At 35.1% G+C, this 27,891-nt stretch overlaps 1 protein-coding gene across 1 annotated transcript in view; it reads left to right on the top strand.

Moving 5' to 3' along the window:
• The window catches only part of MDGA2 (MAM domain containing glycosylphosphatidylinositol anchor 2), a 754,553-nt gene that overhangs the window by 640,791 nt on the left and 85,871 nt on the right, over positions 1 to 27,891 (top strand). Inside the window, exons 13-14 of the mRNA XM_021004762.2 lie at positions 8,952 to 9,107; positions 10,320 to 10,478. Coding sequence (XP_020860421.1) covers positions 8,952 to 9,107; positions 10,320 to 10,478 — 315 coding nt within the window. The remainder of the gene's footprint in view (positions 1 to 8,951; positions 9,108 to 10,319; positions 10,479 to 27,891) is intronic.

The raw sequence follows: 27,891 nt of genomic DNA, 5'->3' as shown, positions 1-27,891 counted from the left end.
GATGAGGAGCACCAGGGTGGTGGAGCTTATGATGGTGGTGAAAAGGGAATACTCTTCACAGTTCCAAGGCAGAAAAGAGTGCTTCTGGTCACTCATAGACCAGAGCACAGGCCAGAAAAGGAGTAAAAACCTCTCTTTTGATCATACCACCTTGGAAAAACTGAAAATTTACAGGTCCCTAGAAATACCTCTGAAAACAGCTGCACAAACTCCAAGCTTGGGACAGTACCCCCCTCCATATTGGAAGCAGACCTCTACCTTAATAAAGAGTTTAAAAGTCAAATAATTGGCTGGTAATATGAACTGTGTAAAAAATCTCAGACTATAGACTCTTACTTCGGTGACAAAAAAGATCAAAACACACAATCAGAAGAAAACAAAGTCAAAGCTCCTACATCTAAAGCCTCCAATAAAAATATGAATTGGTTTTAGGAAATGGAAGAACTCAAAAAGAATTTTGAAAAGCAAGTAAGACAAGTAGTGGAAAAATTGGGAATAGAAAAAAGAATGATGCAAAAAAATTATTTTAAAAAACAAGTCAACAGCTTCCTAGAGGAGACCCAAAAAATACTGAAGAAAATAACACCTTAAAAAAATAGACTAAACCAAATGGCAAAAGAGGTCCAAAAAGTCAGTGAGGAGAAGAATGCCTTAAAAAACAGAATTGATCAAACAGAAAAGGAAGTCCAAAACCTCAATCAAGCAAATAATTCCTTAAAAATTTAGAATGGAGCAAATGGAAGCTAATGACTCTATGAGAAATCAAGAAATTATAAAACAAAACCAAAAGAATGAAAAAATAGAAGATAATGTGAAATATCTCATTGAAAAAACAACTGACCTGGAAAATACATTTATGAGAGATAATTTTAAATTATTGGACTACCTGAAAGCCATGATAAAAAAAAAAGAGCCTAGACATCATCTTTCAAGAAATTATCAAGGAAAACTGTCCTGATATATTAGAACCAGAGGGCAAAGTAGAAATTGAAAGAATCCACCAATCACCTCCTGAAAGAGATCCCCAAAGGAAAACTCCTAGGAATATTAATATAAATGCAGAGTTCCCAAGTCAAGGAGAAAATATTGTAAGCAGCCAGAAAGAAACAATTCAAGTATTCTGGAAACACAATCAGGATAACACAAGTTTTAGCAGTTTCTACATTAAGGAATCAGAGGATTTGGAATGTCATATTCCATAGGTCAAAGGAGCTAGGATTACAACAAGAATCACCTACCCACCAAAACTGAGTATAATCTTTCAGGTGAAAATAATAAACATTCAGTGAAATAGAGAACTTTCAAGGATTCTTGATGAAAAGACCAGAGCTGAATTAAAAATTTGTGTGTGTAGACAGAGGGCACAGGGTGAGTTGATTATAAAGGGATGATATTTGAGAAATAAAATTAAGGGGTGAGAGAGAATTGTACTGGGAGGAGGAGAAAGGGAGAGGTAGAGTGGGATAAATTACCTTACATAAAAGAAGCAAGAAAAAGCTTTTAAAGTAGAGGGGAAGAGGAGGGAGGTGAGAGGGAATGAATGAGTCTTACTCTCATCAGATTTGGCTTAAGGAGAGAATAACATACACACTCAATTGGGTATGTAAACCTATCTTACCATACAGGAAAATAGGGAGGAAGGGCATAAGAGAGCAGGGGGGATGATAGAGGGGAGTATAGATTGGTGTAGGGCTAATCAGAAGCCAATACTTTTGAGGAGAAACAGAGTCAAAAGAGAGAATGGAATAAATGGAAGAGCAGGATAGGATGGAGGGAATTATAGTTAGTCTTTCACAACATGAATATTATGGAAGTGTTTTGCATGACTACACATATATAATCTATATTGAATTGCTTGCCTTCTCAATGAGGGTGGGTGGGGAGGGAGGAAGGGAGAAAATTTAGAACTCAGAGTTTCAAAAATGAATGTTAAAAATTGTTTTTATTTGTAACTGGGAAATAAGTTATACAGGCAATGGGGTGTAGAAATCTATCCTATCATACAGGAAAATAGAAAGGGGTAGGGGAGAAGGGGAAAAGGCTTATAGAAGGGAGGGCAGATTAGGGGAAGGGTTATTCAGAATGCTTGCTGACTTGGGATGAGGGGAGGGAAGAGATGGGGAGAAAATTTGGAACTCCAATTCTTGTGGAAGTGAACGTTGAAAACTAAAAATAAATAAATTAATTTTTAAAATAAATAAATTTTTTATTAAAAAATGAAAAAGATGAATTTATCACCAATAAGGAGGAAATCAAAACAATAATTAGGAACTGTTTTGCCCAATTGTATGCAAATAAATTTGCAATCTTAGTGAAATGAATGTGTGTGTGTGTGTATATATATATATATATATATATATATTTCCTAGATTAACAGGAGAGGAAATAAAATCCTTAAATAACCTCATTTCAGAAAAAGAAATTGAAGAAGTCATTAATGAATGCCTTAGGAAAAAAATCTTCAGGGCCAGATGGATTTATAAGTGAATTCTATCAAACGTTTAAAGAATAATTAATTCTAATACCATATCGACTTTGAAAAAATAGGTGAAGAAAGATTCCTACCAAATTCTGCTTATCATACAAATATGATACTGATACCAGGAAGACACAAAACAGAGAAAGAAAATTATAGACCAATTTCCCTAATGCATATAGATGCAAAAACTTTAAATAAAATAATAGCAAAAAGATTACAGCAACCTAGTGATCTAGGTTAATACACTATGACCAGGTAGGATTTATACCAGGAATGCAGGGCTGGTTCAATATTGGGAAAGCCATCAGTGTAATTGACTATATCAACAGCACAACTTACAGAAACCATGTGATTATCTCATGAGATACAGAAAAAGCTTTTGACAAAATACAACACCCATTCCTATTAAAAACACTAAAGAACATAGGAATAACTGGAGTATTCTTCAGAATGATAGCATTTATCTAAAGCCATCAGCAAACAACATTGGAGGTAAAACAAGGATGCCCATTATCACCACTGTTAATCAATATTTCACTAAAAATGTTAGCTTTTGCAATAAGAGAAGAAAAAGAAATTGAAGAAATTAGAACAGGCAGAGAAGAAATAAAGCTATCGCTGTCTGCAGATGACATGATATTTACAGAATCCTAGAGAATCAAGTAATAAAAACTACTTTAAATAATAAACAATGTTAGCAAAGTTGCAGGATACCCACATATATATCATCAGCATTTCTATATATTACTAACAAAGCCCAACAGTAAGAGATAGAAAGAGAAATTCCATTTGAAGTTACTGTAGACATTATAAAATATTTAGGAGTCTACCTGCCAAGACAAACTCAGGAAGTATATAAACAAAATTACAAAACACTTTCTACACAAATAAAGCCAGATCTAAATAATTGCAAAAACATCAGTTGCTCATGGATAGGCCAAGCTAATATCTCACAGAAGAGCACATATGGAAGAATTTTTTACAGTAGAGGGGACAATGATAGGTGGGAGGGAGCAATGCTTGAATTTCACTCTAATCTGAACTGGCTCAAGGAGGAAATAGTGTACATCCGCAAACAGAGACCTGGTTATAGAAATTCATGTTACTCAATATGGAAGTAGGAGGGGAAGGGAATTAGAGAAACTAGAAATAATGATAAGGTAAAGTAGAGCAAGGGAAATCAGAAGCAAAACAGACTTTTAAGAAAGAACCAAGTGAAAAAAAGGTAAGAGAGAGAAGGATGAAGAGAAATTACAGTTAACAATCATAACTGTGAATGTGAATGATATGAATTCATCCAAAAATTGGAAGAAGTTAGGGGAATGGATTAAAAATCAGAATCTAACAATATATTGTTTATAGCACATAAACTTAAAATAGAGTTTTACACACAGAATTAAAATAAGGGACTGGAGCAGAATTCATTGTGCTTCATCTGAAGTAAAAAAAAGATGCAGGTCTAGCAATCAGGATTTTAGGCAAAGCAAAAGCAAAAAATAGATCTAATTAAAACAGATAATCAGAGAAACTACATTTTACTAAAAGATACCAGGGACAATGAAGCAATACAAATACTAAACATATATGCACCAAGTGGCATAGTATATATATTTTTAAAGGAAAAGTTAAATGATTTTCAAGAGAAAAAGCAAAACTCTACTAGAGGGAGACCTCAACTTTCCCCTCTCAGAACTGTATGAATCTATCCATAAAACAAATATGAACTAAATTAAGGAGATAAATAGAGTTTTATAAAAATTAGATATGATTGACCTCTGGAGAAAATTGAATGGAAATAGAAAAAAGCATATCAATTTCTCACCTGTGCATGGTCCCTTCACAAAAATTGGCCCTATGTTAGGGCATAAAAATTTCACACAAAAATGCAGAAATATATAAAAATTAAATGTACCTTTTCCAGAACATAATGCATTAAAATTATATTTGATAAAGAGCTATTGAAGCAGAGGTTAAAATTAATCTAATCCTAAAGAATGAATCATAGAACCAATCACAGAAAGTATCAATTATTTCATTAAAGATGATGACAATAATGAGACAACATACTAAAGTTTGTGGGATGCAGCCAAACCAGTAATTAATGGAAAATTTGTATCTCAAAAAGCTTACATAAAAAAAAAGAAATGAGTGAATTAGATATGCAACTAAAATTAAAAAAAATCAGGAAATTAAAAATCCTTGTTTAAACACTGTATCTTCAGGTGGCAGTGAGGTGGTGCAGTGGATAGAGCACCGGCCCTGAAGTCAGGAGAACCTGCGTTCAAATCGGCCTCAGACCAAATACTTGACACTTACTAGCTGTGTGACCCTGGGCAAGTCACTTAACCCCAATTGCCTAAAAAAAAAAAGAGGAAAAAAGAAACATTATATCTTCAACACAAAAGAAGAGCAATAGAATTAAAAATAAAACTATGAACTAATAAATAAAAGTAGGAGCTAGTTTTGTGGGAAAACAATTAAAATAAATGTTTTTTTAAATAAATAAATGATAATTTTTATAAATAAAGCAAGTTTCACTGGCTAACTTGATTTTATAGAAGAAAGGAGAAAACCAAAAGATGAATACCAAAAGTGAAAAGAGTAAATCAAATCAAATCAAATGAAATTAAAGCATATTAAGAATGATTTTGCCCAGCTATATGCCATGTCAATGAATTGACAATCCAATTAAAATGGATTAATATTTCCAAAAATATGCATTGTCCAGATTAACAAAAGAAGAAATGGCAGTTTAAATAACTCTATCTTAGAAAAAGAAATTGAACAGCCATAAGTAAATTCCCTAAGTGAGGGACAGGGACAAGAACAGAAAGAGATGTATTTACAAGTGAATTCTACCAAACATGTAAAGAACAATTAATTTAAATATTATATAAAGTATTTATAAAAATAGGTAAAATAATTTACCAAACTCCTTCTGTAACACACTTTATTTTAATGCTTAAACCAAAGAGAGCAAAAACACAGAGAGAAAATGATGAACTAATGTCCTTAATGAATATTGATGCAAAACTTTAAAATAATATACTAGCAAGGAGATTATAGAAATGTATCACAAAGATCATACACTATGACCAGATGGGATTCATATCAGGAATGCAGAGCTAATTAAATATAAGGAAAAAAACTATAACCATAATTGACCCTATCATAACAAAAATAAAAATCATTTGATTATGTCAATAAATGCAGAAAATTTTTTGACAAAATGTTAACACCATTCCTATTAAAACAAAACACTGGAAAGCAAGTAGAGCTTGTCTTAAAATGCTAGGTAGTATCTATATAAAACCAAGAACAGCATTATATGTAATCACACCAAGCTAAAGGCTTTCCTGGTAAGATCAGAGGTGAAGCATGGATGTCCATTATCACCATTATTATTCAATATTGTAATGTAAATGTTAGCTATAGCAACGACAGGAAAAATAAATTGAATAATGGGTATACTAGAATACAAAGAAGATAAAATTACCATCTTTTTGCATATAATATAATGGTATACTTAGAGAAATCTAGAGAATCAAATGGAAAAAAATGTTTGTCAAAGTTGCAGTTTATAAAATAAACCTACACTAATCATCAGCATTTCTAGAAATTGTCAATAAAATATTGCAGGGAGAGACAGAGAAATTCTATTTGAAATAGCTATAGGCAGAAGGAAATACTTGAGAGTCTACTTGCCAAGACAACTACAGAATCTGTATGAACACAATTCAAAATACTTTTCACACAAAAAGACAGATCTAAACATGACAATAATACCTTAATTACTTATTCAGAACTACTGAAGAATTAGTTCATAAAGCTAGATGTGCTAATGGAGTTTAGCAAAAAAGGTAGAAATTTTGTAAATAATTTTGAGGCATTTATTTTGCTTTGGTGTAAGTTTTCTAAACTATTATTTGAATATGAATATGTTTAATATTCACAGGAACATAGAACTAAATTTGGAAGGTACCTCAGAGGCCTTCTAGTTCTACCTCATTTTACACATGAAGAACTTGGGTTCTTTCTTTCTTGGGTTCAGTCTTTCTACTTTACCATACTGACTAATTAAAAGAAAATAATGAAGCTTTAGAATTGGCTTAACTCAGATAGTAGGATGTTTCATGTAGTCCATTCCATAAAGAGAATAGACTACTAGAGCACCAATGTAATCAAAAGTGCCCCTTCTTGAAACCTTTCCTTCAATGCTTCAGGAATACATGATTAGTTCCTGTGGGGGTTCCATCCACTGATGCAGATCACAATGCTTCTTCATCTTAGTAGATGATTTTTATACATTTCAATGCCTCTCTCCACCTCAAAAATCTTCCTATGGAGACTAATCTTCTGGTGAGCATCCTCTCTGAACTTAGCTTTTCTTATCTTTATATGACAGATATCTTGATATTAGGTAGACATTTCCTAAATTGAGTGTTCTACAAATACAGTATTATAAGAATTGAAAAGATCAATGATTTTGCTGTTGTAGACATTCCCTTCACCAAATGTAAATTACTGTCTACTGGTTGATTACCTACTACTGATAGATAGTATTTATTAATTGTCACAGAATGATTTCTTATCTGGTAATAAGCCTTTCTATCCTTGGCTAGAATGATTGTTTGATGACATTAAGATTTTGCTAAAAACCATCCCTAGCTTGGTAGGACTTTCCCAAGATTGTATCCCGCTGGCACAGCCTTTAAGCCCTATTGGCATAGTCTTCTTTACTGACACACATTTTATTAACACAAGATTTTATAGGGGAGTCCTTAAAAACAGAGACAGGGCAGCTAGATAGCATAAAGAATAGAATATTGGGCTTGGAATCAAGAAGGCTCATTTTCGTGAGTTCAAATTTGGCCTCAGACACCTACACCCTGGACAAGTCATTTAACCCTGTTTGCCTCAGTTCCTCACCTGTAAAATGAACTAAAGAAGGAAATGGCGAACTACTACAGTATCTTTGCCAAGAAAATCATAAATGGGGTCATTAAGAGTCAAACACAACTGCAAAATAACTGAACAACATTAAATAAAAACAGAGACAATAATTAAGAGTTTAAAAAAGTATCAAGGAACTTTCCAGATAGTCTATTTCATAAAAAAATAAAATTAAAGCATTTATCAAACTCTTACTATATGCCAAACATTTTGCTATAAACTGAGCATATGAATGCAAAAGCAAAATAGTCCTTGCCCTTAAGTAGCTTACCTTCTAATATAGGAGACAACACATATAGAGGAGTTAGTAGCCACAGATTGCAAGCCAGAGTGTTGTCTGGGAAGTCATTACATAAGTTAAAGTAGTAATATCAACAAAGCAAGAAGTTAGACAGAATCAATGCTTATTGTAAATAAATTAGGAAATATCTAAATATAATTGTTATCTAGAATTCATTTGACTCAGTCATAATACTTTTGTGAAATTGGAAGAAAAGGGGGTGGCTAGATGGTGCAGTGGATAGAGCACCAGCCCTGAAGTCAGGGGGCCTGAGTTCAAATCTGGCCTCAGACCAAATACTTGACACTTACTAGCTGTGTGACCCTGGGCAAGCCACTTAACCCCAATTGCCTATAAAAAATAAATAAATGATAAATAAATAATAAATAAAAGAAATTGAAAGAGTAGGCATTATGATACCCATGTAATAAATGGGAAATGAGGTTCAAGCTTTCAAATGTTTTGTGTGACCCTATGAGGGTGGCAGTATAAACATTATGATCCCTTCTTAAAAATAAGAAAACCCAGGCTAGGAGAAATTAAATTACTTGTTCATAGTAAGTGACCAAGCTGGAATTTGAACCCAGGTCTCCTATACCATGGTATCTCTCTGGTGTTAATGTCAAAGTTGTATCTAGGTTTGTTATATAGAGAGGAAAAAGCAGCTTTCTAGAGTTGTGGTTTTTCCCAATTGAAAATTCATTTAGCTGAGTCTATGTTGCAAGTGAGGGAGGTAGCAAGGAAGATAGCAAGCAGATAGAGTACTACTTGTCATGTGGAAATGTGGCAGCTAAGAGGACTGAGACACAAGCTATCTTTTCTTTTTAAATGAAGCAACCACAGGGGCTGTCTAGGGGTGCTGGGGATGATCAAAAAACCATCTGGGGTTTGCTACAACATGCAAAGTTCTGTCAGACCTGGGCAAAATAACCAGAAGCATGTCCCAAAGAGCCCAAATGGCCACTGGGACCAGAAATCATTTCTGAGCATGCTCCATGCATGTGGGAAGAGGTGACTATCACTTCTTCTATCTAAAAGTTACAATCCTAAGACAGACAAAAATTTAAAAAAAACAGTAATATCCATCTCGAAAATTCTGATCTTTATTTTTAAATTGAAGATAGTAATTCTACCACCTTGACCCATGTTGTTATCAAGCATTATTATTGTATAGTGCTTTAAAATCTTTATTGTGACAGAATTGCAAATTCTGATGTCATTCATTGAATTGGCTTACAGGTGAGTTTCACTGTGGATTTGAAGATGGTAACATCTGTTTGTTCACTCAAGATGATACAGATAATTTTGACTGGACAAAACAAAGTACTGCAACCAGAAATACAAAGTATACCCCAAATACCGGGCCTAATGCAGATCGCACTGGATCCAAAGAAGGTAGGAGATCCTTGTAAATGAGTTTTCCAAGTTCTACTATTCTATCTGTAGGCCCTTAAAATACAATATTAATGCAAAATTGATGATAGATTCAATTACAATTTTATAGTTTTACCATTTTCAATATTTCAAGAAATCTTGGTTTCATTCTCAGAGACTATTTTCACTGATTTATATTGCAACCTCTCCAAGTATTAAGAGAGAAAATTTCATAAGCCATTATGACCAACAATTTTACCACCTACTAGCCTACTTCCTGGTAAGATTATTTACTTATTTAGTGGGTCTAAGATGCCAGAGATTATGTTGCTGTGGAATCAGAAGAGGACTTTTATGGAAGATGTTTTTGATTATGTAGCAATTATAAAGATAAAACTATTGCATTATTCTTTGTATGATACTAAACTTGGAGATATTTTCAAATATTCTAGATGTTTCTTATCCCACAGGATCATTCATAAAGCAAGATAGAAAATAGAGAACTTTATCTAAAACATAAAGTTTCAACTCCCATTCTTGTCTCAGTATTTGAATTTTCAAACAATTGTAATTAATGAAGTCTGAATTATTTAAACAATTGGCTCCAATTTCCATTATTTTCCTTATACATGAACTTCTAAATTTATATTTATTTATTTTTGGAATCATAATAAATAGATACTATTTAAAATTCCATTTTGATTGTGTAGACAATGCACTTTTATTTCTCATTATTTGTTTAGTTGACTATTTGTAAGCTTCATATTTTAAATTGCCACTCAAATGGCAATACTGATATGTATACACACAACTACCTATTTTTAGTGTTTTAAAAGAGGCATTCAACCAATATTCGCTTAATATGAAAAATATAAATGGCATTTAATAATTTTAAACTCTACTTTTAACTTCAATCTTGAAGCTGAATTTTTTATATAGTCATTTATCATTTATGTCCAATTCTTATGACTCTGTTTGGGGTTTTCTTGGCAAAGATACTAGAATGATTTCCATTTCCTTCTCTGAATCATTTTACAAATGAGAAAACTGAGGCAATGAGGGTTAAGTGACTTGCCCAGGGTCACATAGCTAATAAATTTCTGAGGCCAGATTTGAACTCAGGAAGAGGAGTCTTCCTGACTCCAGGACTGGTACTCTATCCACTTGACCACTTAGTTTACCAAGTTGAAATATCAGTATTCAAATAACGTAAGCTTATTTTTCATTTTTTAGGTTACTATATGTATATTGAGACCTCTCGGCCCAGATTAGAAGGAGAAAAGGCCAGATTACTGAGTCCTGTTTTCAGCATAGCCCCCAAAAATCCTTATGGAGCCACAAATACCGCATATTGTTTCAGCTTCTTTTATCACATGTATGGACAACATATAGGTAAGATAACGTGAGCTACTATGTTTCTCTTAAAACGAAAATGAGAACAAAGTCTCATAAGAACACCAAACAAAATTAATTCTGGCCTAAATAGCCATGGTTGATGTGTTTTTTTGACAACTTTCATAACAATCAATCAGGAATTTGGAATTTCTTTTCTCACTCCCTAAGTTTATAACCAAATTAAAAATCAAATGAAAGAGCTGAACCTTTTTCTCTAAAGGAGGATAATTCAGCAAAATCTCCGAAAGGGATGAATTCTAAAATCCTTTTGGAGCAGATTTTAGCTTATGTCTCTTATACAAGATGTTTAGCTGACTAATTATGTAATACATTTTAACAAGAGTGGAAGAGTTGTCATATTTAAAATAACTTTATAACTTTAGAGCCTTCATTTTCTTGTTTGCAAAACTCATCCTATTTGCAAATCCCAATACAAAATACTGTGTGATGGATTCCATAGATCTTTCAACACATGCATTTATCAGTTCCAACTTGTTCAAAGATAGCTGACTTCTTTTAATTTTTTAATGCGTCTTTGCTTTCATCATTGTGAGGCCTTCATCTATTATGTATTTGTTGCCCATATTTCCCATAATTCCTATATATTGTATATGGTATCTATCCTATGCATTTGGAAGACCTTCTTTTTGTATTATTTGTTTTGATATTTACTCAACAATAACATACCACATACTTTGCCCATTAGATAGTCTTATAATGTGATTAAAGGCAGCATTACAAAAAGTAGTAGTTTATGGTGGAGAGTGAACTTGATCTGGAGTCAGAAGACCTATGATCAAGTCTTTACTCTGACATGTAAAAGCAATGTGATCTTGGACAAGTTGTATATCTTCCCTGAACTTACACCAAAAAAATGGAACTAATAATACTTGTATTACTTATTTAATTTTCATTTGTTTTTGAGAACTAAATAAGCTGATTCATAAAAGGGGGTTTTGTAAACTTTAAAGTGCAAAAGAACTATGTAAATATAAATTGTTAGTGTTATTACTTAAAGATTTAACTAGTGAATTTGTTATTTTCATGTTTATGCAAAGTATCTGACTAACTACAGAGTCAAAACCACTAGAATGAGAATTTGAGATTTGCAGATATTTATTTTACATGCTGATAGGATTGTGTGTGCTAGATTGCTAATGACTGATAAACTTTCCACTTTCTAGAAATGGAGCACCATAGCACTTTAGATTTTACTCCCTCAAAAATGTGTCTTTGAACATTTAGTATTGACATCTAAATTCAACATTGCCCACGGAAAACACAACCTCTTCTATGTAAAAAAAAATTCCCTCCTCCCTATTTGTTGATGAATAAAATCTTCTCTGTTATCCAGGCCAAAGACCTAAGAGTCATTTTGGCCCTCTCTCCCACATATAGTAAATTGCCAGATTATATGGTTTTGCCTACATAATATCTTTAACACTGGCTTCCTATTCATGGTCAGTCTTATTGTCAGCTTTTTTTAAGTGCCTACCAGAGAGGGCAGAGCCAAGATGGTGGAGTGAAAGCAGTGACTTGCATGAGCTCTCCCCAAAACCCCTCCAAATACTCATAAACAATGGCTATAAACAAATTCTAAAGCAGCAGAACCCACAAAAAGACAGAGTGAAACAAATTTCCAGCCCAATTCAGCCTGGATGATTGATCAGAAAGGTATATCACGTCATGTTGGTAGCGGAGCGCAGCACGGCATGGGCACCCAGGCCATAGTGAATCTGGAGCAGGCCTCAGAGGACTGTATCACAGGCAGCTGTGGTGGCTTCCAGACCTCTCAACCCACAAACACCAAAGACAACTTAAAAGGTCAGTGGGAAAAGTCTGTTTCTGCAGTGCTGAGACAGGAATGCGGTGTCTCTGCTTCATTCCCTAAGAGCTTGGCCCTGGGAGGGCTCAGCTGCTCCAGAGCTTCTGGCCTGCAGACTGAGGGGGAATCCAGTGGCTGATCAGAGAGGGACTGTAGGGATCTCTTTGCCAGTGCTGAGGCAGGAATCTCTTGCTTTGCCCATGCTTGGATCTGGGTCACAGTTCTGGGCAGCAGTGCTGGGGTGAGGAGGAGCACTGGCGTGGTGGAGCTTGTAGTGGCTGTAGACCTCTCTACACCCTCATCACAGTTACAGGATAGAAAGGAGTACTTGTGGTCACAGGCCAGGAAAGGGGTAAACACCTCGCCCCTTATCATACCACCTTGGAAGAACTGAAAATTTACAGGTCCCTACAAGTATCTCTGAAAACAGCTATACAAACCCCTGAACTTGGGACAGACACTCTCCACATTGGAAGCAGACTCTTACCTTAACAAAGAGTTTAAAACTCAAGTAATTGGCTGGGATCATGAGCAAGCAGCACAAAAAGAGTCAGACTATATTATCTTACTTTGGTGAAAAGAAGATCAAAATATACAACCAGAAGAAAAACAAAGTCAAAGCTCCTACATCCAAAGCCTCCAAGAAAAATATGAATCAGTCCAGGCCTTGGAAGAGCTCAAAAGGGATTTTGAGAAGCAAGTAAGGGAAGTAGAGGAAAAACTGGGAAGAGAAATGAGATGATGCAAGAAAATCATGAAAAACAAGTCAACAGCTTGCTAAAGGAGACCCAAAAAATACTGAAGAAAATAACACCTTAAAAATAGCCTAACCCAAATGGCAAAAGAGGTCCAAAAAGCCAATGAGGAGAAAAATGCCCTAAAAAGAAAAATTGGCCAAATGGAAAAGGAAGTCCAAAAGATTACTGAAGAAAATACTTCCTTAAAAATTAGAATAGAGCAATTGGAAGCTAGTGACTTTATGAGAAATCAAGACACTGTAAAACAAATCCAAAAGAATGAAAAATTAGAAAACAATGTGAAATATCTCATTGGAAAAACAACTGACCTGGAAAATAGATCCAGGAGAGAGAATTTAAAAATTATTGGACTATCTGAAAGCCATGATCAAAAAAAGAGCCTAGACATCATCTTTCAAGAAATTATCAAGGAAAACTGCCCTGATATTTAGAACCAGAGGGCAAAATAGAAATTGAAAGAATCCACAGATCTCCTCCTGAAAGAGATCCCCAAAGGAAAACTCCTAGGAATATTGTAGCCAAATTCCAGAGTTCCCAGGTCAAGGAGAAAATATTACAAGCTGCCAGAAGGAAACAATTCAAGTACTGTGGAAACACAATCAGGATAACACAAGATTTAGCAGCTTCTACATTAAAGGACCAGGGCATGGAATATAATATTCTGGAGGGCAAAGGAGATAGGATTACAACCAAGAATCACCTACCCAGCAAAACTGAGTATAATCCTTTAGGGGGAAAAATGGTCATTCAGTGAAATAGAGGACTTTCAAGCATTCCTGATGAAAAGACCAGAGCTGAATAAAAAATTTAACTTTTAAATACAGGACTCAAGTGGAACATGAAGAGGTAAACAGGAAAGAGAAATCATAAGAGACTTATTAAGATTGAACTGTTTACATTCCTGCATGGAAAGATGATATTTATAACTCATGAGACTTTTGTCAGTATTAGAGTAGTTGAAGGAAAATTTATATGTATGTTAGATAAATAGATAGAGGGCACAGGATGAGTTGAAGATTAAGGGGTCATATCTGGAGAATAAAATTAAGGGATGAGAGAGTGATACTCAGGAAGAAGAAAGGAGAGGTAGAAGGGTAAATTATCTCACAAAAAAAAACAGAAAGAAAATCTCTTCAGTGGAGGGGAAAGGGGAAGGTGAGAGGGAATGAGTGAATCTTATTCTCATAGGATTTGGCTTAAGGAGGTAATAACATACACATTCAGTTGGGTATGCATATTTGTCTTACCCTACAGGAAAATAGGGGGAGAAGGGGCTAATTAAAAGTAAATACTTCTGAGGAGGGACAGGGTCAAAAGAAAGAATAGAATAAATGGGAAGGCAGAATAGGATTAAGGGAAATAGAGTTAGTTTTTCACAGGATGTCTACTATGGAAGTGTTTTGCATAACTGCACATGTATAATCTATATTGAGTTGCTTGCCTTTTCAACAAGTGTGGGTGGGGAGGGAGGAAGGGAGACAATTTGAAACCTAAAGTTTTAAAAACATATGTTTAAAAAAATGTTTTCACATGCTACTGGGAAATAAGAAATAGAGGAAATGAGGTACAGAAGGAGATAAGAGAAGGGGACAAGACATAGAAGAGAGGACAGACTAGGGGAAGGGATATTCAGAATGCATGCCATCTTGGGGTGAGTGGAGGGGTGAATTGGGGTGAAAATTTGGAATTCAAAATCTCATGGAAGTAAATATTGAAAACTAAAAATAAATAAATTTATATTAAGTGCCTACCACATGCCAAGCACTATGTTGGGGGTGGAAAAAAAAAGATAAAAGACTTGCCTTCAAAGACCTCATAATCTATTGGAGGATACAACATGCAAACTATGTAAAAATAAGTTATATGTAGTATTATAGAAAATAACAATGAAAAGGCACTAGAATTAAGGGATTGGGATACAATTCCTGCAAAAGGTAGAATTTTGGCCAGGATCCAAAAGAAGCCAGTGAAGCCAGGAGGTAGAGATGAAGGAGAGTACTCCATACAATGGTGATACACAGTAAAAGTGAACAGAGTTGAAAAATGCAATGTCTTGTGCAAGGAAAAACAAAAAGGCCAGTGTTATTGGATCAAAAAGTGAAAGACAGTGGTAAGATTGTGAAGACCATAAGGGGTGGAGGGGACTGGGTTTTGAAGAACTTTAAATGTTAAATAGATCATTTTATTTTTGATCCTGAGGTGATAGGAAATCACCAGAGTTTATTGAATAGGAGAATGACATTATTAAAAGTAGGTATGTTAAGAAAATCACTGATAGCTGAATGGAGGATGCCCTGGAACCTATATGTTATTGCAATAATTCAAACATGAGGTTGAGTGCCTGTACCATGGTGGTAGTAATTTTAGAAGAGAAAGGAGGGAATATTGAAGAGATGCTGCAAAATTGAAATTAAAGGACTCAGCAATTGTTATGGGGGATAAATTTAATTGAAATAGCATAGAAGGAGTAATGAAGAACAGTATAGCCTCAAATTAAGGTTTACAGTAAATATGTTGTGGGTAAAATCAGCTCAGTATTGTCAGAACATTGGTGCCTTGGGGAGTAATTAGTAAATGCAGTGTCACAAAGCAAGAGAGAGGAGTAGTAAAAGACAAAGATGGACAAAATTAATTAAATTCCAAAAGGAATTTAATTTAAAAATTCAATTGAAATAGTGGAAAATGGGTAATTATTTAATAAGGAGACAATATTAGTCAATTGGTGATTGTACAGAATAGATTAGAAGGGCAAGGCAACAAACATAATGTAGTTAGTGACATTTATGCCAAGGAAATAAAAGATCTGCTTGATAATCGTGTGAAAGAAGGAATGTCTCTTTATCAGGATAGTCATTGTCACTAGAGAACTATCTTGATTACTAGATGAAAGGGAACTTTACATTGTCAGATAAGAGAAAGAGAAAAAATAGACTTTCTTGAGTTACCAAAGTCCTCTGCATCCTCAGATACAATTGGAAGCAGAAGGAGATAATGGAGGAAACAAGCCTGATGCAAATTAATCCTGTACTAAGACTCAGCAAAATGGAGACTATGAAACAAAATGGTTTTAGTTATGTTAGGCTTAGTTTAGTCAGCTGATTTAGTTAACTATTTTGTGAAATTATCTAGATTTAGAGTTGAGCAGTCTGAACCTCGAGACTACTATCTTAGCAGAACCCAAATATCTTTCAAGTATAGATTAAGACAATTAATAGTAGTTTTGCAAGGAATAGAAAATCTGAATTTAAACTTCTATTTTGTCTTAAACCTGACATGTAGGTATATTTCCAAAATGGTGATGTCACTCTAAGATACAGTGAACAATAAACAACTCAGAATGGAAAAAAGAAAGGAATACCTCTGTCTATTTAAATAGTAGGCTTCTTGTTCCACCATTTTGGGCTTAGCTATCTACTTCATAAAGTCTTCTGCATCTGGGAAATATTTCTCCCTTGAAATTCTGTGTCAAAAGAGTATATCCTTGGGTTGCTGCAGATGGAGTCAAGATGGCAGAGTAAAAGCAGTGACTTGCTTGAGCTTTCCCCCCAAACCCTCCAAATACCTGTAAAAATGGCTCTAAAAATTCTAGAGCAGCAGAAACCACAAAAAGACAGAGTGAAACAAATTTCCAGCCCAAGACAGCCTAGACGGTTGATTGGAAAGGTCTATCGTGCCAGGCTGGGAGAAGAACACAGATCAGCATGGGTATGCAGGTGAAGACCAGGTCCCAGTAAACCTAGAACAGACCTCAGAGGACTGAATCACAGGATGCTGTGTTGGTTTCCAGACTTTTCAACCCACAAACATAAAAGACAACTTAGACAGTCAGTAGGAAAAGTCTGTGACCACAGTGATACAGAAGCTTGGTCCTAACCCCAATCCTTGCTCAACTCTGGGGTGGTGGCTGCTTCCAGAGCTTCCAGCCCCCAGAAAGAAAAGAAGTTGAGTGGCTGATCAGAGGGGAATTACAGGGATCTCTTTGCTGGTGCTGAGGTAAGATTCTCTTGCTTTGCCTGTGCTTGAATCTGAGTCACAGTTACATGTGGTGGTCCTGGAACAAGGAGGAGCACCAGCATGGCGGAGCTTGTAAGGGCAGTGTAGAGTGAATACTCTTCACAATTCCAAGGCAGAAAACAGTGCTTGTGGTCATTCATAGGCCAGAGCACAGGTCAGGGAAGGAGTAAAAACCTCTCTTTTGATCATACCACCTTGGAAGAACTGAAAATTTACAGGTCACTACAAGTATCTCTGAAAACAACTGCACAAAACCTCCAAAGCTTGGGATAGTACATTCTCCACACTGGAAGCAGACCCCTACCTTAACAAAGTGTTTCAAACTCAAGTAATTGGCTGGGATCATGAGCTAACTGCACAAAAATTCAGATTATAAAATCTTTCTTTGGTGACAAAGAAAATCAAAATATACAACCAGAAGAAGACAACAAAGTCAAAGCTCCTACATCCAAAGCCTCCAAGAAAAATATGAATTTATCCCAGGCTATAGGAGAGTCAAAAAAGACTTTGAGAAGCAAGTAATAGAAGTAGAGGAAAGACTGAAGAGAAATGAGAGTGATGCAAGGAAGTCATGAAAAACAAGTCAACAGCTTGCTAAAGGAGACCCCCCCAAAAAAAAGAATTGAAGAAAATAACACCTTAAAAAAAATAGCCCAAATGGCAGAAGAGGTCCAAAACACCAAAGAGGAGAAGAGTGCCTTAAAGAGCAGAATTGGGATCTTGGCAAAGGTATAATGAGTAGGAGCCAAGATGGTGGAGTGAAAAGGTAGTCACTCTCACTCTCCCCTATCAACCTTTGAAAACCCAGAAAATGTAACCCCAGAAAAAAAACCCTGGAACAGCTGAATTAGAAAAAAGATGGGGAGCAGTAGTGCAGCAGCCCAGGAAATGGGTCTCCCAGTGCCTCAGCAAAAATAAGGGAGGCAGAACTACAAGGAGCCCCAGGTGGATAAGTACCCTGCGGCATTCATCTGAAAGGAGGTGAAGAAAACAACCTAAAGGCTTCCAAAAGCCCTGGCCTTGCTGATTCCAACCCAACACCAGGTGAGCTGATGGAGCCCTGCAGCCTCCAATTGTGAAGAAATCCTGAAGCACAGGTGTAGAGCAGGCAAACACCAACACCTGGACCTCCAAATGCCTAGTGAAGGTGAGGGGAACCAGAGGAAACCATCTCAGAAAACCACCAGGTGCGTCAGCACTCCACCGCAAAGGAATGTCCGGGTGCATTAGCAGAAACAAGGGAGACAACACTGCAGGGGTCCCCAGGCAGATAAACATCCTGCAGCATCCATCTAAAAGGAGCTGAAGAAAGCTAAATGAGAGGAAAAACAGGCAACTTAGAATTGCCTGAAAGTTCCAGCCTTGCTGATTCCAGCCCAACATGAAGTAAGCTGCCAGACAGCCTCCAATTGCCAGCATAAGAAGCCCCAGCACGCAAAGCCAGTGACCAAGACCTAGGCTCCCAACACAAGAAGCTTGGGTCAGTGCCCTCTGTTCCCCAGCAGAAGAGCTCAATCTCTTAAAGGCCAGGGAATAAAGAAACACCATGAGTAAAAAGAAACATACCATAGATTCATATTATGAGAAGAGTGAATATCAAGAAAGAAAATCTGAAGAGGACAACATTGTCAACAAACCCACATCTGCAACAACAAAAGGGAATACAAACTGGTCTGAAGCCCAAAAAGCCTTCTTAGAAGAGCTCAAGAAGAATTTTAATAGTCAAATGAGAGAGGTAGAAGAGTCCTTCAAAAACACAATTGGCCAATTGGAAAAAAAATACACTGAAGAAAACAAGTCCCTAAAAAACACAATTGGCCAATTGAAGAAGGAAGGACAAAAACTAACAGAAGAGTACACTGAAGAAAACAAGTCCTGGGCAGCTAGATGTCAGAGTGGATAGAGCACCGGCCCTGGATTCAGGAGGACCTAATTTCAAATCCGGCCTCAGACACATAACACTTGCTAGCTATGTGACGCTGGGCAAGTCACTTAATCCCCATTGCCCAACCAAAACAAACAAACAAACAAAAAAACCAAAAAAAGGAAAAAAAAGAAAACAAGTCCCTAAAAAACACAATTGGCCAATTGAAGAAGGAAGGACAAAAATTAACAGAAGAGTACACTGAAGGAAACAAGTCCCTAAAAAACACAACTGGCCAGTTGAAGAAGGAAGTACAAAAACTAACAGAAGAAAACTATCTGTTAAAAACTAGAATTGGACAAATGGAAGCTAATGTCTCTATAAGACAGCAAGAATCAGTCAAACAGAAACAAAAAAAAAATGAAAAAATAGATGAAAGTGTAAAATACCTCATCAGTAAAACAACCTACCTGGAAAATCGACTCAGGAGAGACAATTTAAAAATTATTGGACTACCTGAAAATCATGATGAAAAAAAGAGCCTGGACAGTATCTTTCAGGAAGTCATAAAGGAAAACTGCCCAGAAGTCCTAGAACCAGAAGGGAAAATAACCATTGAAAGAATCCATCGATCACCACCTGAAAGAGATCTCAAATTGACAACGTCAAGGAATATAGTAGCAAAATTCCAAAATTACCAGATGAAAGAGAAGGTGTGGCAAGCAGCCAGAAAGAAACAATTTAAATATTATGGAAGCACAGTCAGGATTACACAGGACCTTGCAGCTTCTACATTAAAAGACCTCAGGGCATGGAACATGATTTTCTGCAGGGCAAAGGAGCTTGGAATGCAGCCAAGGATCAATTACCCAGCAAAAATGAGCATCATTTTTCAAGAGGAGAGGTGGATATTCAATGAAATAGGAGACTTCCAAACTTTCCTGATAAAAAGACCAGAGCTCAACAAAAAATTTGATCTTCAAGTACAGGACTCAAGAAGGACTTAAAAAGGTAAATGGGACAGAAGGATACAATATGTTGTTAATAAGGGGGGGGCTGTTTAAACCCCTACAAGGGAATATGAGACTTGCAACCCTTGAGAACTGTATTGTTATTACACCTTGTTAAAGGAGTATACATAAAGAGGGTGGATATTAGTTGACTTTGATGTAATGATAAAAAAAAATCTAATCAAGTGGGTTAAATGGATCCAAATAAGTGGATCAATCTGATCTTAGAAAATGTACTGAGAAAGGAGGAGGCAGACAAGGGTAAATTACATTACAGGAAAAGACACAAAATCCTATTACAGCAGAGGGAAAGAAGGGGGAGCATTGTTTGAACCTTACTCTCATCAGATTTGGCTCAAGAAGGGCATAATATAATCAGTTAGGTATAGAAATCTAACTTGCCCTATAGGCAGTAGGAGGGAAAAGGGGAAAGAAAAGGGAGGGGGGAAAGAAGGGAGGGAAGAAGCAGTAAGACTAAAGGGGAAGAAAAGGGAAAGGGATAATAAAAGGGGAAGGGACTGAAGGAGGCAGTGGTCAAAAGCAAAACACTAGTGAAGGGGGAAAGGAAAAAGGAGAAAGAAAAGCATAAAGGGGGAAAGGATGGAGAAAAAGACACAGATAGTAATCATAACTGTGAATGTGAATGGGATGAACTCTCCCATAAAACAGAAATGGATTGCAGAATGGATTAAAAACCATAATCCTACAATATGTTGTTTACAGGAAACACATTTGAAAAAGAGTGACACATACAGGTAAAAGGCTGGAGCAGAATATATTATGCGTCAGCTGAAGTAAAAAAAGCAGGGGTAGCAATCCTGATCTCAGACAAAGCAAAAGCAAAAATAGATCTAATCAAAAGAGATAAGGAAGGAAACTACATCCTGCTAAAAGGCACCATAGACAATGAAGTAATATCATTACTAAACATATATGCACCAAATGGTATAGCATCCAAATTCTTACAGGAGAAGTTCAGGGAGTTACAGGAAGAAATAGACAGCAAAACTATACTAGTGGGGGACCTGAACCTCCCCTCTCGCACTAGATAAGTCTAACCACAAAATAAACAAGAAAGAAGTTAAGGAGGTGAATAGAACATTAGAAAAGTTAGGTATGATAGACCTCTGGAGAAAACTGAATGGGGATAGAAAGGAATATACTTTTTTCTCAGCAGTACATGGCACATACACAAAAATTGACCATGTACTAGGGCATAAAAACCTCACAATCCAATGCAGAAAGGCAGAAATATTAAATGCATCCTTTTCAGATCATGCAATAAAAATTATATGTAATAAAGGGCCATGGAAAGATAGACTAAAAAATAATTGGAAACTAAATAATCTAATCCTAAAAAATGATTGGGTCAAACAACAAATCATAGAAACAATCAATAATTTCATTCAAGAGAATGACAATAATGAGACAACATACCAAAACCTATGGGATGCAGGAAAGCAGTTCTTAGGGGAAGTTTTATATCTCTAAATGCTTACATAAATAAAATAGAAAAAGAGGAGATTAATGAATTGGGCATACAACTAAAAAAACTAGAAAAAGAACAAATTAAAAATCCTCAACTAAACACCAAATTAGAAATATTGAAAACCAAAGGAAAAATTAAAAAATTGAAATTAAGAAAACTATTGAACTAATAAATAAAACTAAGAGCTGGTTTTATGAAAAAACCAATAAAATAGATAAGCCTTTGGTTAATTTAATTAAAAAAAGAAAGAAGAAAACCAAATTACTAGTATCAAGAATTAAAAGGGTGAAGCTACCACCAAGGAAGAGGAAATTAAAACAATAATTAGGAATTATTTTGCCCAACTATATGCCAACAAATTTGACAATCTTAGTGAAATGGATACATATTTACAAAAATATAAATTGCCCAGATTAACGAAGAGGAAGTAAAATACTTAAATAACCCCATCTCAGAAAAAGAAATTGAACAAGCCATTGATGAACTCCCTAGGAAAAAATCTCCAGGCCAGAGGATTTACATGCAATTCTATCAAACATTTAAAGAACAATTAATTCCAATACTATATAGACTATATTTGGGAAAATAGGTGAAGAAGGAGTCTTACCAAATTCTTTTTATGATACAAATATGGTGTTGATACCTAAACTAGGAAGAGTCAAAATAGAGAAAGAAAATTATAGACCAATTTCTCTAATGAATATAGATGCAAAAATTTTAAACAAAATACTAGCAAGTAGATTGCAGCAACTTATCACAAGAATAATACACTATGACCAGGTAGGATTTATACCAGGAATGCAGGGTTGGTTCAATATTAGGAAAACTATCAGCATCATTGAGCATATCAACACAAAACCAACAGAAACCACATGATCATCTCAATAGATGCAGAAAAAGCTTTTGATAAAATACAACACCCATTCCTATTAAAAACACTAGAAAGCATAGGTATAAATGGAGTCTTCCTTAAAATAATAAATAGCATTATCTAAAACCTTCAGCAAGCATTATATGTAATGGGGACAGGCTAGAAGCATTTCCAATAAGATCGGGGTGAAACAAGGATGTCCATTATCACCACTGTTATTCAATATTGTACTGGAAACCTTAGCTTTAGCAATAAGAGAAGAAAAAGAAATTGAAGGCATTAGAATAGGCAAAGAAGAAACAAAGCTATCACTCTTTGCAGATGACATGATGATATACTTAGAGAATCCTAGAGAATCAAGTAAAAAACTACTTGAAATAATAAACAACTTTAGCAAAGTTGCAGGCTATAAAATAAACCCACATAAATCATCAGCATTTCTATATATTACCAACAAAGCCCAACAGCAAGAGATAGAAAGAGAAATCCCATTTAAACTTACTGTAGACATTATAAAATATTTAGGAGTCTACCTCCCGAAACAAACCCAGGAACTCTAGGAACACAATTACAAAACACTTTTCACACAAATAAAATCAGATCTAAATAATTGGAAAAACATCAGTTGCTCATGGGTAGGCCAGCTAATATAATAAAAATGACAATCCTACCTAAGCTAATTTACTTATTCAGTGCCATACCAATCAAACTACCAAAAATTATTTTATAGAGTTAGAAAAAATAATAACAAGATTCATTTGGAAAAACAAAAGGTCCAGAATATCAAAGGAACTAATGAAAAGAAATGCAGGGGAAGGTGGCCTAGCAATTCCAGATCTTAAATTGTATTATAAAGCAGCAATCATCAAAACTGCTTGGTACTGGCTAAGAAATAGGGAGGTGGATCAGTGGAATAGGTTAAATATGCAAGACACAGTAGTCAATGACTATAGTAATCTATTATTTGATAAACCCAAAGACCCCAGCTTCTGGGATAAGAACCCACTCTTTGAAAAAAACTGCTGGGAAAACTGGAAAAGAGTATGGCAGAAACTAGGCATAGACCCAAATCTCACACCATATACCAAAATAAAGTCAAAATGGGTTCATGACTTAGATATAAAGGCTGATACCATAAGTAAACTGGGAGAACAAGGAATAGTTTACCTATCAGATCTATGGAGAACAGAAGAATTCATGACCAAACAGGAGATAGAGAACATTATGAAAAGCAAAATGGATAATTTTGATTACATTAAATTGAAAAGTTTTTGCACAAACAAAGCCAATGCAACTAAGATTAGAAGGAAGGTAGAAAATTGGGAAAGAATTTTTACAACCAGTCTCTCTGATAAAGGCCTCATTTCTAAAATATATAGAGAATTAAGACAAATTTATAAGAACACAAGCCATTCCCCAATTGATAAATGGTCAAAGGATATGAACAGACAGTTCTCAGATGAAGAAATTAAAGCCATCTATAGTCATATGAAAAAATGCTCTAAATCATTATTGATTAGAGAAATGCAAATCAAAACAACTCTGAGGTACCACATCACACCTATCAGATTGGCCAACATGACAAAACAGGAAAATGATAAATGTTGGAGAAGATGTGGGAAAATTGGAACACTAATACATTGTTGGTGGAGTTGTGAAATGATCCAACCATTTTGGAGAACAATTTGGAACTATGCCCAAAGGGCTACAAAAATGTGCATACCCTTTGATCCAGCAATAGCACTTCTAGGGCTATATCCCAAAGAGATCAAACAAATGGGAAAAGGACCCACATGTACAAAAATATTCATAGCAGCTCTTTTTGTGGTGGCAAAGAATTGGAAATTGAGAGGATGCCCATCAATTGGGGAATGGCTGAGCAAGTTGTGGTATATGAATGTAATGGAATACTATTGTGCTATAAGAAATGATGATCAGGCTGACTTCAGAAAAACCTGGAAAGACTTATATGGGCTGATGCTGAGTGAAGTGAGCAGAACCAAGAGGACTTTGTATACCATAACAGCCATGTTATGCAATGACTAAGATTGTTAAACTGAACCCTTCTCAGCATTACGAGGATCTAAGACATCTCCAGAGGCCTCAGGATAGAAAATGCTGTCCACATCCAAAGAAAGAACTATGGAAGTCGAATTGCTATCACTTATTTTTACCTTCTGTTGAGTTTTATTTCATCTTTCTGATGGTTCCTCCTGTTGGTTTTAATTTTTACTTACAACTTCACTAATGTGAAAATATGTTTAATGGGTATGTAAATGTAAAGCCTATATCAGATTGTGTGCCATCTTGGGGAGGGTGGGGGGGAGGAATGGGAGAAAAATTTTCAACTCAAAAGCATATGGAAGTGATTGTTGATCCAATCAAAATAAATTAATAAAAAAAATTTTTAAAAAGCAGAATTGGCCAAATGGAAAAGGAAGTGCAAAAGTTCACTGATGCAAATACTTCTTTAAAAATTAGAATGTAGCAATTGGAATCTAGTGACTTTATGAGAAATCAAGACATTGTAAAACAAAACCAAAAGAACGAAAAAATAGAAAACAATGTTAAGTATCTCATTGGAAAAACAACTGACCTGGAAAATAGATCCTGAATAGATAATTTTAAAATTATTGGACTATCTGAAAGCCATGATCAAAAAAAGAGCCTAGACATCATCTTTCAAGAAATTATCAATAAATACTGCCCTGATAGTCTAGAAGCAGAACGTAAAATGGAAACTAAAAATAAATAAATTAATGAGAAAAAACAACAACAAAAAGAGTTTATCTTTGATTGTTGTCTATGAATTGTCCATCCTGATCTGCTTTAAGCCAAAGACATGCATTTGTACATCAATATCTTGGTATCATTAGCTGGGGTATCAGTTGTTAACAGTACCTGGATTGGGACTTTTTTTAGGATGGATTAGCAGAAGTGTTTTTTCCCAGATTTCAAGCCATTTGTGGAGGTTTCCTGCATAATACTGCTTAAATGTGTTAGTGATAAGACAGTATAACTTAGTAAATCTTTCAAATACCTAATTGTATTGGTCTTCTAGAGTATGAATCTTATGGAGATAACCTTATAAAAAGCAGGGCATATAGGAATGTCAAATAAGTCAACTTGCAATTCATCAAAAATTTTGGAGAACTTCAGTTTTCACATACCATTTGTTCCTTCTGTCTTTGCTTGAACACTGTACATTACATGAATAATGCTGTCTATAAGCTAAAAGAAGAACTTTAAAGGATCTGAAAGGACCTCACTTTGTAAAATAAGTCCTTTCATCTCCTGATATTATAAGAAAAAGACTTCAAACAGAAAAAAAATGAAAAGTTTCTTGACAACTAATTAAAACAATTCTACATGTTAAAGCCTAGATTCTATTTGAGACCTTACAGATAATTGCTATAACATCTGAAGTCCATATATTCAGGCATTTGTATGTGTAAGCAATATGAATATTCAAGTGGACCTGAAGGAGGTTCAATATTTTGCTCTGCCTCTTTCAAGCTTATTCCCTGTTACCTCCATTATTAAATTAAAATATGTCGTTTCTGACTATATAAATTTACCCAGCAGAAGTTTTAAGGCTACTAATACAATTATAAGTATCTTGAGTCCTTCAAATATATTCTTTTATCCAGATTCCCATTCATAAGCCAGCCCCCATCCTTCTGGTGTAGCAACCAGTTTGTGTAATTTTGATCAGCCCCAAGCCAGAACTGGCATGTTCTGTTCCCTTACTATTTCTGATCTCCAATGAAGACTTTGTGCAAATGAAATCCATTAGTGAAGATAAAAGAAGTGTGATAATAAGTAGTTACATTCCAGTGTTCTGGAATATCAGTTATAACCCTATCTATTTAAATTCGGTAAAACCATGAGAGTTACTCTTCCTTGGTGAATTGGGACGTGGACACAAATCTAATAATTGTCCTCAGTAGCTGAGGCAAACTTTTAAAACTTTACTCACTTTTATATTAATCTGTTATCTAAACGTTCTAGCACAGAGAAAGAGATGTCCAAACTGGCAGAGATTTATATCCATACTTTTGGAAATGACTCTGTACCCCAGAATGTATTGCATTTGGGTCTTGAACAGTGGCAACAATACTACAGTAACAATATTAATATTTATTATGATTGTTGTTATTGTTATAAGGTATATGTAGTGCTTACTATGTTCTAAGCACTGTGCTAAGTAAGCACTTTGCAAATATTATTTCATTTGCTCTTTGTAACAACTCTGGAAGATAGATGCTATTATTATCCCCATTTTATAATAGAGGAAATGGAAATAAGCAGAGATTAAGTGACACACCCATAGTCACACAGCTAGTAATTGTTTGGGTAAAATACAATTAGGGTTAACATTTCTGAATGTTAAACAATTGAGTCAAGAACTCAGTTCCTAAACCATTCCTCTCAAGACTGAAAAGATTTCCCCCCCTGGAATATCTTTTAACCTTAAATGCAAAAAAAGATATTGCCCCTACATGGATCATGGTAGCCATGCACTCTGAGATAATGAACTTATGTAGACAAGAATAAAATTTGACTATTACCCTTATTCTATTTCTCTAAGAAAGATCTTAGCTTTTCTTCCACCCACTTAAGGAAAAAGTCTGGAAAGAGTTTTAACCTAGAGAAAATATTCTTTCTTAAATTTCCTAGCTTTAACAAAAATGAGGTTTACAAAGCCATCTGGGGTCCAATTTAAAAGCAATTGGAACACAAATTAATATTATTCTCCTGATTGTCTGTTCAGTAAACTATTCACTTAGTCATTGAAAAGTTGATGTCAAAGAAAGCCTAAGTAGGTTTTTCCATGGACAAGTATTTGGACCTTGATCTGATCTTGGGTCCAGAAATGGGTAGGATTTTAGTACTGAATTAAAACTCACTCATTCATTTCAAAATCTAATTCAAGGAGGGAGTTTCTTTGGTTTTGTGAATACAGAAAATAACAAGATCTATCTTAGATCTGGAACTTTATCTTAGCTTTAATCTTGAGTCATCAAGATCCATATATCCTAGAGTTATACTGATAAAGAAAATGATTAATATAATATTCCTACATATACCAGTTCCTTATATGAAGAGTATTCCAATACTAGGGGTATACAAAGCCTAATTCAATTGAAAATTAAGTTTTTATATCTTTCTCATATTCCTGTTCTGAGAATACATTATTTTCCTATCATTCAGAAAAATATGATACTGTAAGGATGAAATTTTATACATGAATATATGTGTTAAATCAATAAGCAAGGAAGTGGCAAGTCTTTGAAATGATTAGTCCTAGTCACAAGGTTAGGAACACAAAAATGTAATGGTCACAAATTCAAAATAGGATGCTTTTTGCTTGCATTCCACTACAGTAGCTCAGATATACTTGATGATTATAATAAAGTTAATTATAAAACATTTGCAGTTCTGCCACGGTTATGAAAAATTGCTATGAAAGGAAGAGGAAGGACATGGATGTAACCCTATTTCAACTCTATTTCCTCAGGTCTAAGTTCAACAGCAAAGACTGAGCTATCATGGATATGATATCATGGATATCAGAA

The sequence above is a fragment of the Phascolarctos cinereus genome, unplaced genomic scaffold (genome assembly GCF_003287225.1).
Source record: "Phascolarctos cinereus isolate Bilbo 61053 unplaced genomic scaffold, phaCin_HiC Scaffold_3;HRSCAF=262, whole genome shotgun sequence".
Classification (NCBI taxonomy): domain Eukaryota; kingdom Metazoa; phylum Chordata; class Mammalia; order Diprotodontia; family Phascolarctidae; genus Phascolarctos; species Phascolarctos cinereus.
The sequence above is the reverse complement of the archived record's forward strand: the minus strand, read 5'-3'. Positions and strand labels throughout refer to the sequence as shown.